At 39.8% G+C, this 15,622-nt stretch overlaps 1 protein-coding gene across 3 annotated transcripts in view; it reads left to right on the forward strand.

Moving 5' to 3' along the window:
• The window catches only part of slco4a1 (solute carrier organic anion transporter family, member 4A1), a 28,713-nt gene extending 15,817 nt beyond the window's left edge, over window positions 1-12,896 (forward strand). Inside the window, exons 1-13 of one of the 3 annotated variants that reach the window (XM_046396046.1) lie at window positions 2,259-3,376; window positions 3,796-3,894; window positions 4,095-4,930; window positions 6,395-6,485; window positions 6,991-7,112; window positions 7,246-7,357; window positions 7,625-7,779; window positions 8,695-8,929; window positions 10,269-10,431; window positions 10,686-10,861; window positions 12,055-12,119; window positions 12,238-12,386; window positions 12,634-12,896. In XM_046396046.1, the coding sequence (XP_046252002.1) occupies window positions 4,123-4,930; window positions 6,395-6,485; window positions 6,991-7,112; window positions 7,246-7,357; window positions 7,625-7,779; window positions 8,695-8,929; window positions 10,269-10,431; window positions 10,686-10,861; window positions 12,055-12,119; window positions 12,238-12,386; window positions 12,634-12,807 (2,250 nt within the window). In that variant the 5' untranslated portion in view covers window positions 2,259-3,376; window positions 3,796-3,894; window positions 4,095-4,122 and the 3' untranslated portion in view covers window positions 12,808-12,896. Of the gene's footprint in view, window positions 1-2,258; window positions 3,377-3,795; window positions 3,895-4,094; window positions 4,931-6,394; window positions 6,486-6,990; window positions 7,113-7,245; window positions 7,358-7,624; window positions 7,780-8,694; window positions 8,930-10,268; window positions 10,432-10,685; window positions 10,862-12,054; window positions 12,120-12,237; window positions 12,387-12,633 lie in introns of those variants that run through there. The other 2 variants (XM_046396048.1, XM_046396047.1) reach the window with 2 other exon arrangements.
• Window positions 12,897-15,622: the final 2,726 nt, after the last annotated feature.

A 15,622-nucleotide genomic window follows, 5' to 3' on the forward strand; every position in this document is an offset into this window, starting at 1 on the left:
TGAGCTGAAATGTTGCAGGTGTATACCTCCCAGCATGCAGTGCACAGGTCATCTGGCAAGTCGTTTACCTGCTACAATGAGGATGTAGGGCTTCCGATTCAATCTTGGGGTGTACCTCAGCGAACTGAGCCGGGATTTCGGGAGTTAACCTGAAGATAAGAATTCAAAGGCATGATGGATATCAGAATCTACGATCACTGAGAGAACAGGCAGCAGTATGGATAAAGGATCAGTATCAGTATTACATTTTTTAATATCACGGTTATTGTCTATAGTAAAACAACAATCAAAAACAATTCATGATCATAATATAGTTAATCATAATTGCAATCCGTGAGGTAAGTTGCGACCTTCTTTTTTCTAGTTTGAAATGCCCTGTAGACTATAGCCAGAAAAACAGCATTGCAGAATTCTCCTGAAAACCTGACAAAACTTGGGACTTTGGGGTAAATTCATTTACATTCGCACTAAATTTGGATGAAAAGCTGAATAGAAATTGCCAGATTCAGTGCAGTGAGAAGCAATAATAAGGTTAGGGAGGAAATCCAGAGGAATCCAGTAAAACGTTTTTTATAGTATCATTTGACATAACTCAATCAGAACTCTAATTCAAAAATATGCGCTGCATACCCCTGTGAGACAGTTAGAGACTGAAGAAAAATGAAGAAAAGGGTTTTCAGTTTCTGTTTCTACAGCGATTTATGAATTTGCATTTGGTGTCCAAACACAGGATTTCTCAGGAAAAAATCTGCACTGGACACAGAGATGACTTCTTTAATGTTGATCAGATGCAATATCTTAAAGTAGTGAAGTTGAAACAATGCCATATTACCACCCTGACCCGGAGGGGTTACACCAATCAAGTATCTTCCAGTATTCATATTTCTCTGCAATGTTCAGATTCATGAACAATGACAGTGGAACATAATTGGGCAGAAATTAGAAGATGTATAAAGCTCCAAGGGTCAGACAGCTAGTTCCTGGAATCAGATCAGTCCTTGATTCAAACAGAGTTACTTTTTCTCACAGTTGACTCATTTAGTCACAGTCCCACTACAGTATCATAATTTGCCCTGTACTACAGTTTTACATAAGAAACATTTTTGCTACAGCAGATCTCATCAACTCTCAGAGGAGTAAGACTGACAGAGATTTCCTTTCTGCTGTTTCTTAGATGTGTTAGAACTATATGGGAGGCTTCCCCTTGTTACTTCAAAAGCTCTTTGTTTACCACAGAGGAAGACAAACTTCCCATTCCAAAGCAAATAAGTTTCTGCTGTGAAGATAAAGAACCTGGTAGGTACGGCAGAGCCCAGTGCTTATTAATATTACAACTTGTCGCTCTGATCTCACTTTGAAAACAGAAATGAAAAGGCACGATAGAGATTTAAGCAGGAATGAAATGAGATAATTAAAATAACCCAGTGTGAATGTTTCCATTTCTAGCTTTGTTTGATTCATAAGCAGTGAGGGACAGAAAAACAAACAGTGGGGCAGAAGGGATTTAGTTTAGTCTTGAGTCTTTTTGCATTTGGTCTGCAATGCTTAGGTGGGTGGTGTGCGTCTAAGAACATCTACATGGTTGGCGGAACCCAAGGTTTCCCTGCCAAACATTGCATCATAAAAATATAATTCATTTTTTTCACTTCACATGTCAGTGGTTTTGATGTTGTGGCTCATTGGTGTACACCCTCTCTCTACACTTATAGTGAATCGATCCACAATCCATACACTTATTAGTGATCATCACAGTGGAAGGCAGCAGAGCTCCATTGCAGGATCAGTAAGCAGAGCAGGTGCCTCAGGTGGATTATGTGGACCAGAGGCACTCCCCTTCCAGACTTCCTGCAGTTGGATGGTGTGTGTGACTATGATGATGTGCTGCCTCAGCGCTGGGTTATAAGAGGCTTTGAAAGAGTGGCTTAGAACTTAGCTTGGATACCTCTTTCTCTTTCTGCCCATCTTTATTTTACCCCTTTATTCTCTCTAGTTTTTTCATTAATCAACGTGCTTAAATGTCACCAGACCTGCTGATTATCACAAGTGGGAACAGAGGTAGGAGGCTGTGTTCTGGCTCTCTGTGTTTTGCAGCAAGGAGAGATAATACCAAGTATTTTGCCAAATAGGAGGAGTTTTCCCAGGAATGTATAAATAACAGGAAAACATGGAAAAGTTACATAAGGAGTGTTACGGAAAGGATTGTTAGAAGGATTTGGAAGAAGAGAAGAATGGGTATGTGAGTAGTTCTCCAAAAAAGAATCTTAAAGTTAATTGCAAATTGTTTTGAGATCTGAAGGAATTTGAATTAAGTGCATGCCTGCATTAACAGCTGTGTCTAACATAAAGTTAAGAGTCTCAGAAAGTAGACATAATACGGATTACCTGAGAGTAAGCTTTGGAAAGCTGTGTACACTGAGCAAAACTGACACAGAGACACTACAGACAAAACATTTCAATTTTAGCTGCCTTGAAAGCCAGAAAGACAAACATGATAGCACAGTAAGGGTCGCAAGTAAAATAGTGTAAAAACAAGAAATGAGTTAACAGAAAAACTGTATCCTTTGAGGTTAAGGTTTAAATTACTGTAATTGCTAAAATTACACTGGTGAAAAGTACAAACTTAGTGTGAGAGCGGCTTAGTAGTGAATGTGAAAGTGAAAGTATTGTTCCAAGTAGCTACAGACTGAACGTGGAAGAATGTTCGAGCATGTTCGAGTATATCTATATCTATAGTATATCTGAGGCCAGAAAGGGTAGCGAGAGAGAGAGAGAGAGAGAGAGAGAGAGAGAGAGAGAGGAGGGATTCAAGGGGGGGAGGCTTGCCCCCTCCCTTTGCTCCTGCGAGAATTGTGCAAGATAGCTGTATTTCTTTTTCTTTCTTTTTTTAATGTGTGAGAGGAGCTTGACTGATCGCTGTTGTTTTAAATGAGTAGTGGTAATATCTCTCAAGCTCAGTGCATTATATCATTATATTTTTATATTTTTGTTTGTGAGTTAAAAGTTCGGGAAATGGGGTAAGAGAAAACAAGGCAAGTGATGAGGGGCAGACAAACTGTTGTGCAGGACCGAGACAAACACACACGTGCACACACACAGGAGACAAGCTAGGGGTTGAGATGACATTTGGGAGTAGGGAAGTAGAAGGAAGTAGAAGAACAGAGGAATGTGTGTGTCTGCGTGTGAGGTAGTGGCGGTGGGTGGGTGTTACGTTTGAGGTAAACAGAAAGGGAGCTATGATCTCTGTGTACCTACTCTGGTCAATATCCAGTGTTAATAAAGTGGACTAAAGGACAACACATACCTTGGATACTTTAGCAAAATCTCAACCTTGAGGGACTGATCCTTTGGATAAACAGCACTGCAAGTAAGAGAAAATGTAAGTAACAGAAAAATAGATTTATTTGTGAACTGTTCTGTTAAAAAGCATTAGTATGGACTCCTGGGAGACATATGAATAAATTTTACCCGAGTGTCCATGGTTTAAGCGGCAATTATGAGTCAGTAATGCATTTGAAAAGTGGTCTAATGATTTTTTTTTTTTTTTTTTGTTATACAGCAGCTAAAACTGCACATTCAGATTCTACAGTCTGATGTCTTTGATGTGAAGATCTTATCATTCTCAAGAGAAGAATGATCATGGGAGCTTTTACATTACGACTTATCCATTTACTCGTACATTTCTGACTCATCCATTTAGATTTTTGTGCATAATTCCTTCATGCAACTATTAAAAACTTATTAAAATTGATTAGTACATATAAATTAATGTGTTCTCTCTCTCTTTGCCTTCCAGAGGATGTGATCACTCAACATCAGCATGAAGCAGTTTCTTCACACTGTACAACCTTGGACTGATAGATAAACAGAAACACCTGAAGAGTAACAAATATAAAAGTAAGAGTAACAGATAGTCAGCACTGTGGACACATGGAGCCAAGCCAAGAACATAAGAATATAACATTTCAGAGTCAATTCTGACAGAGCCCAAACCACCTCAATTCAACTTGATCTTCAGCTGATTAACATTTCCTTTTTCTACATTATGGTTGTAAACATACCAATCTATCATGTAATTTCTTCTCTCTGTGTCATAGGACCACCACAGCAACTTTCAGTGAGGAGATGTCAGTCTTGCTTAATACCAGTGCCTCCTTCAGCTCCGAGCAGGAGCTTCTGGACCTGCAGGACCGCCCTCTCAGGGGGTGTCCCTCTTTGGATACCCCCAGCCCCCTGGACTCCCAGATTGACAGCCTAGTAAGCTCAAGCCCCAGAAGCCCAGGCAGCTCTGGAACTGATGGCCCTGTTGAGTCCCACGTTTTCACTGTGGCTCCCCATACAGAGACTCCCAAAGAGTTGAAGTTGATCTCCACTCACTCAGATCAGCTTTGTGGCTGGGGGGCACTGAAGCCTAAAGCTATCCAAGTCTTCAACACCCCTCATTGGGTGCTATTTTTCCTTTGCGTGGCCTCTTTCCTACAGGGGATGATAATCAATGGCTTCATTAACACAGTGGTCACCTCCATTGAGAGGCGTTTTGACCTGCACAGCTACCAGACTGGTCTCATCGCCAGCTCCTATGACATTGCTGCCTGTGGCTGCCTAGTCTTCGTCAGCTACTTTGGTGGCATGGGCCATAAGCCTCACTGGCTAGGATGGGGTGTGCTGATCATGGCACTTGGTTCTCTAGTCTTTGCCTTGCCTCACTTCACCACACCCCACTACCACGTGAGTCTATCTGAGCAAACAGTAATGTGCTCTGCCAAAAATACCAACCCATGCTGGGACAAGGAGGGCCGAGGATTGTCCAACTATCGTTTGGTGTTCATGCTGGGCCAGTTTCTACACGGTGTGGGTGCTACGCCACTCTACACATTAGGGGTCACATACCTGGATGAGAATGTGAAGTCCAGCTACGCACCTGTTTATATTGGTGAGTCATTTCACTAATTCATTGAGCACATCAGTGGTGGAAGAAAGTCTTAAGTAAATGTTGCAGTGCCACAGAGTAAAAATACTAGTGACCATACTAATACTAGTTACAAGTAAAAGTCATGAATTAAAAATCTTCCTTAAGTAACAGCATCAGAATCAGCATCACCATGTTCAGGATGAGTCAAAATCTTCCATTTGTTGCTGAATTTACAAAAGTTGGGTTTTAAATTAAATTAAATTCAATTTAGTTTATTTATATAGCACCAATTCACAACAAAAATTATCTCATGACACTTTGCAATTAGAGCAGGTCTAGACCAAACCCTTTAATTAAGTTGTAATACAGAGAGCCCAACATTCCCTCTTGAGCAAGCACTTGGCGACAGTGGAGAGGAAAAACTGCCTTTTAGAAGGCAGAAACCTTGGACCAGATCCCGGCTCAAGATGGGCGGCCATCTGCCTTGACCGTTGGGTTGAGAGAGAGAGAGAGAGAGAGAGAGAGAGAGAGACAGACGGGGGGAGTCAGAGAAGGAGAACACAAGCAGAGATGCATAGCAGCAATAGCAATACCAGAAGTATTGGAACTGCAGATAATGATAATGACAATGAAATACACAGAAGGTACTATGGTGATTATGATCGCAATATTAATAACAATAATAATGGTAGCATCTGTACAGAGTAGTAACAGAATTAAAATAGATTATGACTAAACAGTAGTAGTATCTCAAGGAAATTCAATCGAATGCAACTGGACTTAGTTATTTGTCTTTGAAGACGTTTCACCTCTCATCCAAGAGGCTTCATCAGTTCATGCTCGCTTGACTAGGCTGGGACTAGTCCCAGCCTAGAATGAGAGGTGAAACGTCTTCAAAGACAAATAACTAAGTCCAGTTGCATTCGATTGAATTTCCTTGAGATAACCATGACCTGGATGAATGAGAATATTCACAGGCTTAACAGTAGTAGTAGTGATATTTATGCCTGACCAAGTGTTTTCAAACAGATAGTCTCAGTATTTTATCTCAGATGAAGACAAGCACACATTCTTTCCTAAAGTTTGTCTCATCCAGAGACTCAGAGTCACATGGTCATGGCAGTTCATCAGTGCCAATAACATGGCATTTCTGTTGGACATTACAGGCTTCTCATCACTACACTCAGATTTGATGGCTATTATTACGTTGTGATTTTATTGATAAACCTAATTCCCCACCTGGCTAATCATAAAAGCTTGGGTTATTCTGAAATTTTCTCAAATTTTGGGCATTTTCATGCAAAAATGCCTGGGAAGTTTTTGTAATATATGAAACATTCACATTGTGGATGCAGAGCCTAGTAAAGAACAATGGAGTTATTTTGACCTGCAGGATAGGAAAAGGGAATCAGGAAGTAGACACTGTGCTGACACACCCATTGGCTTGGCTCTGTCTCTGTTATCTATCTCTCTCTTTTTCCTCAGGGATTTTCTACACAGCAGCCATTGTGGGTCCAGCAGCAGGCTACCTGTTGGGAGGATACTTCCTCAACATTTACACAGAAGTCCAGATGACGTGAGTCTGCACTGGATGGTAGAGCAGACTAGGATAGACTAAAATACAACAGACTAGAGCATAATAGAATAGAACAGAGTATAGAATGAAACAAACTTGGGTATAAAGGGACACATTGTATAATGTAAAAGAACAGACTAGATTATACTAGAACAGAATAGAGTGGAAAAAAGTTATTCATGTAGCTTACAGACAGTTAAACTTTTTTGTGTTGTCATTTCAAAGTGTATGCATCTCATGTTTAACTATGTTTAATAACTGTTAACTGTTTAACTATATATCTTTAAATGTTAAGTTACAGCTGATAGTGATGACAGAAATTTGCAAGTTGGCAGATTTCACATATCTCTGGAATTTTTGTAAGACAAGGTCATAGATATTGAGTTTGCAGTTCGACTTTTCGAAGCCTAGCATATTATGTTGAAATATTAAGATTTCACCCTACAAGATACATCCTATAGAGTGAAATTTCTGTTTGTGTGTGCATGTGTGTGTGTGATCACAGGACAGAGATGACCCCAGAGAACCCTCTGTGGGTTGGGGCTTGGTGGATTGGCTTTCTAGCAGGAGGAGCAGCAGCTCTGCTGACAGCATTCCCCATCCTGGGCTACCCACGTCAGCTACCGGGTACCGCTCCTGCCCACTGTGCACACATACACAATCTCTCTTGCAACAGGAAGGAAGTGCATATCACTTCTTGGTAGAAATTGGTATGGAAAAGAGAAATAGCAAATTACTTTTCCTGTGCTTCTTTCTCCAGGCGCTCAGGAGCATGTAGCCATGAGGGTGTCAGAAGTCCACCAGTTTAAGGACGGAAGCCACACCGCAGCCTCAGAACCTCGGTTTGGCAAATCAGTCAGAGACATGCCAAGGTAGTGCACTTACTTCTATAAGTGTATCATTTTATATGAGCAAAAGCCCTGCAGTGCACAACTTTGTGTACTATGAGCTCAGTGTGATGTCATAGTAAGTATCAGTATCGGTCACAGCACATTATGTAACATGATGGTATATTTTGGTATCTTGTATGGTGTTTATCTGTTGAGATAAGCCTGGCCTGGTATGATTAAAAAGGAAGCTAAAATTTATTCAATTAGTTGCACACACTGTTACCCCATACGGTCTCTTTCTTTCTTAAGATCTGTGCTGCTCCTCTTAAAGAATCCCACCTTCCTGTTCCTGTGCTTGGCTGGGGCTACTGAGGCCACCCTCATTGCTGGCATGTCCACTTTTGGTCCGAAGTTCATAGAGTCACAGTTAAATCTCAGTGCATCAGAGGCTGCCACGTGGTTTGGTGAGTGATTAATAAAGACCATTATATGACAAAGTCCAGAACAAACCAGAATGGATAACTAAACGTATTTCTTTGTATAAATATTAATTTCTTGTCCATGGTTCTAACTGTGGAATGCCAAGACAGACTGTATGAAATATTATGTAATGTAATCCAACATTGTGTTTCCCCTGATATTATATTTCCCAGCAACAATGTTGTAGCATTTATATTTCAGCTACAACCAGAAGCAGGAATATGTCATATAGAGTAAGCTGACACCTGGATTCCCAGAATGCTTTTCAATATTTTTTTAGAAAATAACATGATAAATATTGCAACATGCCACGGTGACTATCACACAGTTTGTTGGCTTAACACAGACAGTCTTCATTTAAGCAATACATTTCAGTTGCACGTTTATTAGATATTATCTGAAAAGAATGTTTTTTTTCAGTCCCTTCATTTGCATTTTCCAGCTTGGGTATGTCATTTGCTGAACAGTTCACATTACATTAGCACAGTTTTTTCAGTTTAGAAAAATATTCCCTTTTTTTTTTTGCTGATTTTGAGACACTGAAAGACTACGTGTTAGGTGTTTTGCTGGCATGAAACAGTGATTTTTCCTCTAACTGGACAGTACAACCCTGATTCCAGAAAAGAAGGTACGCTGTGTAAAACATGAATCATTGATTCCTTGATTAATTGAGTCCTTTTTGACATATACTCAATTGAAAACAGTACAAAGACAATACATTTTTCAACTTCAGTGATTATTGGAAATATATGCTTATTCAGAATTTGATGCCAGCAACTCTTTTCAAACAAAAAGGGGCATGGGTAACATGTTTCAACATACATTTACCTTTAAGTTCCTTAGAGTGGAACCGCAGTCTGATAAAATGCGTATTTGTGGTATTTTTCTCCCATCCCCAGGATGTATGGTGGTACCAGCAGGAGGTGGTGGCACCTTACTGGGTGGCTACATTGTAAAAAAATTGAACCTACGCTGTCGAGGCATCATCCGGTTCAGCCTGATATGTACAATGGTCAGTCTGTTCGCTATCTTCGTCTTTCTCATCCACTGCCCCAACGTGCCCATGGCTGGTGTCACAGTACCATACCAGTCTGGTTTGATGGAAGAGCATCAACTGGATCAGTATAACCAGCGGTATGATAGTCCCTAAATAATTCTGCACTAATTCTAATTCAAAGTAATGCATTAATTTGTCCATTTGTGTGTTTTAACAATGTAATGTCTAAGTTATTCTTTCATTTGACAAAAAATGTAACACATTAAGTCGGAGTTTATGATTTAATAGCTTACTTTTTTATTGATTTTCAATCTTAGTTTTGCATACATAATCTCAACAAATATGTTTCAGAATCACTTTCATTATTGAAAATGATTACAATTACTGTATGGCAGTGGCGGGCCGTGCATTTGGTACCTGGGGCTTCAGTGGGGACATACCTGGCTTAGTCCGCCTCTTAATACAATCACTAAAACATCGCAATTATAAAAAAACATCAATACTATCCAAAAACGCAATATGACAAGGCGTGGCATCAGAGAGAGAGAGGAATTTCACGTGTTGAGGATAATTACCATTATTAATACAACAAGAAACACAGTTAAGACAACTCCAAACCTCTACACTACAACAGTAACTGTGCCATGTACATCATCTGGAGCAGGTCAGAACTGCTAGTCGCGCTTGTGACTTTCGCTCTGAACGACCAATCAGAGGACGGAAGATTGCTGTTGCAGCTAGCTGTCCCTGGGAAGCATCACAGCGAGGATTCTGAAATCTGACTGGTTAAAGAAACAGTCAATGGCTAATATATTCTAAACTGCGTGGGCCAGCACTACTGATTCTGAAGGCCCTGGGCAGATTAGACTGACATGGCAACACATAGAAGCTGAAATCTGATTGGACAAAAATCGAACATCCACATACGTGTGTACTGGAAGCAGTGCAGCCGAGAGAAATGCTACGAAATTAAGAGAATAAACTGTTGGGGATAAATTAATACAAATTCATGGAACAAATATTAAATTTAGGTTGTAAATGTAGGTCAGTGCTTCTGATAGTGTTTAGGCCAGCAGAGAAGGCCTTGCTGGCCCTGATGGCCCGCCACTGCTGTATGGTTATATTGAACTGTAGCTCACACCTGCAAGGATTGTTGTTTTGGTTTAATAATGCTGTTGTAAACACTAACATTAGCCACTAAAACAATATGCTCTATTTTAAATTTTAATGTACTTCAAAATATCTTCTTTTATGTACTTCAGAATATTTTCATCATGATGTCTTATCATATATAGTCACTTCAGAAACTATTTAGTATCACATCATAAATCATGATCACGCTGTTTCATGCCAGCATGTGGATTTCCTCTTATCCCTCTCTCCTGCTGTTTCTTGCTCTCTTTTCTTCTGCCACACATTTTCCCACCCTCCCTCTGTTCCTCTCATCTCTGTCTCTCCTTCTCATCACGTCTGCAGCTCTTCTTTGGTGGAGAACCTGACAGTGGGCTGTAATGCAGGGTGTAACTGTGTCAGAGAGCTGTACAGTCCAGTGTGTGGGGCAGATGGCGTGATGTATTACTCCCCCTGCCACGCTGGGTGCAGCTTCATCAACCACACTCAACTCTCCACAGGCAAACAGGTACGATACACACAACACATCATTTTACTGTGACTAGAGTGGTTTTAGACCTGATTTACAAGGATCTCGGGAAGTTTAGGTACTTTCAAGTAACTCAGAGTAAGCACTGACATCATTTCCTCCCAGTAATGTAATATTTTCTTAACCTTTAATGTAGAGAATCGATAGTAATAACATATTTAATTTTGCATCAATGAGAAATTCATTACTAAGTTACTAAATATTAAATATGTCTGTGTGTATGTGTACTTTAGGTGTATTCTGGATGTAGCTGTGTGGTGGGTAATGTCTCCTGGGGTGAGGAGGGCTTTGCAGTGGAGGGAAAGTGTGGCAGCTCCTGCCGCCACATGCCCATCTTCCTCTCCTTCATCTTCATCGTTATCTTCTTCACCTTTCTCTGTAGCATCCCAGCACTCACCGCCACACTCAGGTGAGTGGGCACATCACAACCAGTTTGGATGTCAATCATTTGTCGAATATGCAACTTACACTGACTACTTATGCATATATTTTGTTGTTAAGTTAGGAAGAAGAGATAGATATAATTCTAAGAATTCTAAAGACACACTGGATTTCACTGGTTTAAATTCACCCACACAGCCATATTTTAAGATCCAGCCTCGCCTTCAATGACCATAATCACAAAGTTCAGGTTCAACGATGTGATTGCACAGTCCTGTTGAATTAATGTGTGTGTATTATAATTCTGCATGATTCTCACAACGTGGCATCTGTCTATGGTGAAATTTGAATTTGAAATTTGATCATTTTATGTTTACGATAATTTACGCTTTGCCATTTAACACACTAAATTTTGACTAAGATGGTGACTGCTTTGTTGAAAACTCAAGTACTCACCGCTTGACATTTTTTGAGATTTCAGTAGCAATAAATTGCGTTTCCCGTTTCCCAATGGTATTACTGGCAGCACCACTGTTGCAAAAACAGCCAGACAGCTTTCTGTTTTTCTCAGAGTAGCAACCATCAACAACACAAGACAAAAGCATGCGTTTATACATTCATTTAGTGGAGACATGAAAGCAGATGAAATGGTGCCAGACTGCCAGCCTGACTGGATCACCATCTGCCTTTTATTTCCCTTGGATATTTCATGCCTGGTAGAAGGCAGAATTCCAATTTTTTGGGAACCAGTCTAAATGCTGGTGATGTCACTATTTTGTTATGTACACTGAAGCAAAATGCTTATCTATAGCCAGTTTTACAATGGATTTCTCGAGGTCCCATATACTATATGGAGCTTTTTAGTATCTTTCAGTTCACTGATATGGTTTGATTCCTTGCTTGGGCCTTTCTTTGCTCTCTGTTCTTGAGTGGTTTTCCTCTGGATTTGGGTTAATTCTCCTGTCAGTGCCATTGACTAAGGCACTGGTTTAGAACTGCTGTGGACTGTTCACTGCTCCTCAGGGATGGTTTAAATGCAGGATTTGATTATACATAATCAAATCATAATTAAGAATCTTCTCATTTCTAGTATAGCAAGCAGCTGTTTTAAGAGAAACAGCTCTAAAAACATGCTGTATGCTATCTGACTAGCACATAGTCACAATTAGTAGCTAGCAGATTCAGTATGCCTACATGTCTGACTAACTCTATGCTGTGTAGGTGTGTGTCAGACAGTCAGAAGTCCTTTGGACTTGGCATCCAGTGGATTGTGGTGCGCACACTTGGTAGGTGCACTGTATTCTTTTATTTTCACTTTTAACTTCTTAATTGCTACCATGGAGCTTTATTCCCTCCGCACAGATGCAGTGATCTTGTCTAAACTGTGTCGCTGTTTCTCCACAGGTAGTATTCCAGGACCCATAGCATTTGGCTCTCTGATTGACATTTCCTGCTTACTGTGGCAGGATCAGTGTGGTGAGCAGGGCTCCTGCTACCTCTATCAGAATTCAGCCATGGGCCAATACACACTAATAGCTGGCATCATTTATAAGGTAATGTTATGCCTAATAACAGGCTATTTACTTTAGCCCTACATTCAGTCTCAAGAAACTCCTTTATTTTATTTCAAAATATTTGATACATCAGTGGTTCAGCAAGGTAATATATTGTTTCATGGGTTGATGGGATGTGTGTATTATGGGATGTCTGTAGCTTCAGTCAGTTTTCAGTCAGTCAGATTTCTTGGCCAAACATTTGAACACACACAAGATGTTTGTTTTTTGTCATCCTCTACTCCAGGTTCTGGGGACAGTCTTTTTTCTGTTGGCGAGTATCTTGTACCAGCCTCCTCCTGAATCACCTCAAAGCCACCTCAAAGAGACCACTGACAATGGGGTAGGGGACGTGAGTGACCTGCCCATCAAAGACCTTCCTGAGGATGGTGTCATTGTCAACAGGCACACCAGGCTTTGATGTCTGAGATGCCATGGCTATGTCTGTGACTGTATGCATGAGACATATGTGGCTGAGTGGTGATGGGCAGTGCCTCTCTATATCAACAGCCTTCTTTCAGCCATAATCATACTACACACAAACATAGACACACAAAACACAAACTCAGACAGCCCTGGGTTGCCTTTATGCAATGTTCACACACACCTTTTTTAATATTCTCCCAATCCTGCTGTGACTGCAGGTGTTTGTATTTGAGTTTATGGAAGGGCAGTGCCCTATGTGTTTTTATGTAGGGGAGACCGGGGACTGCTGCAACAGGGGATGGTTGCAACATGTCATCTTTCTCTAATCAGAAACAAGCTAGAGTGATGACACTTACACTGCACATGCACCCCCCAGGGAGAGAAAACGCAAGCAGATTCGAGAGGTGCTCCAGGATTTATGGGAGAAAATTTAATAAAATTAAAATAAAATTTTTGATAATAATCATTGACACTGAAATATACTGTATTTGTAATCACCACCCCCAAACACTCTGACTGCTTACATTGAAATAGAAACTGTAAAGAATGTACTTTTTGTAATCATCTTTAAATGGTTTTGACTGTTAACAGAGATATGTAAGTGTATTGTATAAAAATATGGTTTGTCTAATCCAAATCTGTCCCTGAGTAACGGAGTCAAATGCAAACAGTGTTGCAACTGTCCCCGGTCTCCTACTACAAAGCTTTTCAGCATATATCTCAATCCTTAGTTAAATCAGTTCAAATTGCTTTTTAGAATCTAAGTCTGAAAACATTTCTATTCACGTTGTATGCCATTTTCTTTCAAAAGACAATGAAACTACTCAGACTTATGCAATGTACTGTATATTATATGCCATATATTTGAAACATTTATGACGTGGAAAAAAAGGCATTTATATTCAACCTCCGTTCATTCACATATCTGGAAAATGGTTACTGTTACACTGCTGCAATGTTCTGCCCACAGGTAAAGCCATGTTCCAGTATATGCTCACAGACTCATTTATAAACTACAAATCACTGGAGTCAGTTTTGGGGATGATTTTTTACATCTGTTTTATCTTTGGTTATGTTAAACAAGCAGGGTCTATAGAGTGCTGACTGTGATGGAAGTCAAAAATGGAAGATCAAGCTTGCTTAATATCTAAAATCTAATAAAAATCTAATATTGTTGATTCAGTAGTTCTGTTCTTGGCTTCGTTTGATGAACGTTATTTAGACAGTCTCATTTTAAACACCGTGGATGAATGAAAAAAAATAGCTCATGGGCTTTATAGGTTAGTGGAAGCTCCAGAATCAGAAGATATGAGAAGATAAAGTTAACAACATAAAAATAAATGCCAATACCAATACCCGTGAAGAAATTCAGAATGACTGATTTGAAGGGCTAGTTGGTACCATACCTGACAAACACAATAGCCATCCAGGGATATACTAGCACCAGTATCACAATCAGTTCAAATTTCTTTTTCAATCACAATAGCTCCCTAAGCTGCTTTATGTTTTCTTCATGAAGAAGGAAAAAAAGTGATCTTGCTAATTATCATTTAGCATGCACAGTACCTTCATACATCTTGTCTAAAAGACCTAGGCTATTTATACATTCATCTCCTATTTCGCAACTGTCTGTAGAGTATTTCTGTTTTTTCGAGAACTTTATAGAAGAAAATGTGAAATAAAAGATGCTGGTCCTGCAAAGCTTACCTTCCTCCATTTTGGACTTTCCAGGTCTCTTTCAGAATTTTTAGAGTGCAAGCTATTGGCCAAGCGTTTATATGCTGCAGAAAACTTACACTGATATACCTTGTCCTCCTATTGCCCTATCTACTGTGTGGTAATTTTGTACAAACTGACCTTGCCATCTTTAAAATTTTATATTTTAAAAGATGATGTAACTGCTTTTAAGAGGAATATTCTGGGAAGGTGCTTTTAAGTTGGAACTGGTGCCTATGCTCACACAAAATTGGCATGACATGCAGTATGAAAAATCAGCACTGTTATTTGGACGTACTTATGTCAGTACTGTTAGTCCACAACTGTGCCAAAACAGCCTAAAAACTCTTGCATTATGTCATTGACCTTATGTATGCAAAGAATTTACTTCTAATATTTCAGCACTTATATTTTTGTTTTTTGGATTTATTATGTGAAGGTAAAAGGAATGCTGCCATGGCTCTTCTCCTGTGGTCCTTTGTCTGTAAAACCTCTTCCACTTGTCTGTATTGTTTATGTGAAACATCAGTTACTCGGTGCTGTCTGTGTTGAAGAGATTTTGCTCAAATGAGAATTCACCTGAACACCATGCATTTGATGGGGATTTGATCTGTATGTGAATGTGTAAATGCAGTCCTCCCGCTTGTGCTTTTCAATTAATTCCCAAGTTTTGAAAAAGTACTCTGTAAACTGATTTGCATTCTTCTTATTTTGGTTTTGGTACCCTTTTTTTTTTGAAAGGAAGCAATGGACACATTGTGAGGACCTGTCTTACTTATGGGGACAAAACAAAACAAAGTCCTCACAATGTAAATCATTAAATATCGGGGTAATCAAGGTAAGGGCTAGGATTAGGAAAATAATGTTTTGTTATGGTTAGGGGTGGGTAAACCTACAGGAAATGAGTGTAAGCCTGTGCAATGTCCCTAAAAGTGATGGAAACACAACTGTGTGTGTGTGTGTGTGTGTGTGTGTGTGTGTGTGTGTGTGTGTGTGTGTGAGAGAGAGAGAGAGAGAGAGAGACACCTCCCTGAGTCCAAAAAGGGACAAATAACATGATAACATAACATGATGCAGGAACAACAACAAACAAA

This window comes from Scatophagus argus, chromosome 8 (genome assembly GCF_020382885.2).
Source record: "Scatophagus argus isolate fScaArg1 chromosome 8, fScaArg1.pri, whole genome shotgun sequence".
In the NCBI taxonomy this organism is placed as follows: Eukaryota; Metazoa; Chordata; class Actinopteri; family Scatophagidae; genus Scatophagus; species Scatophagus argus.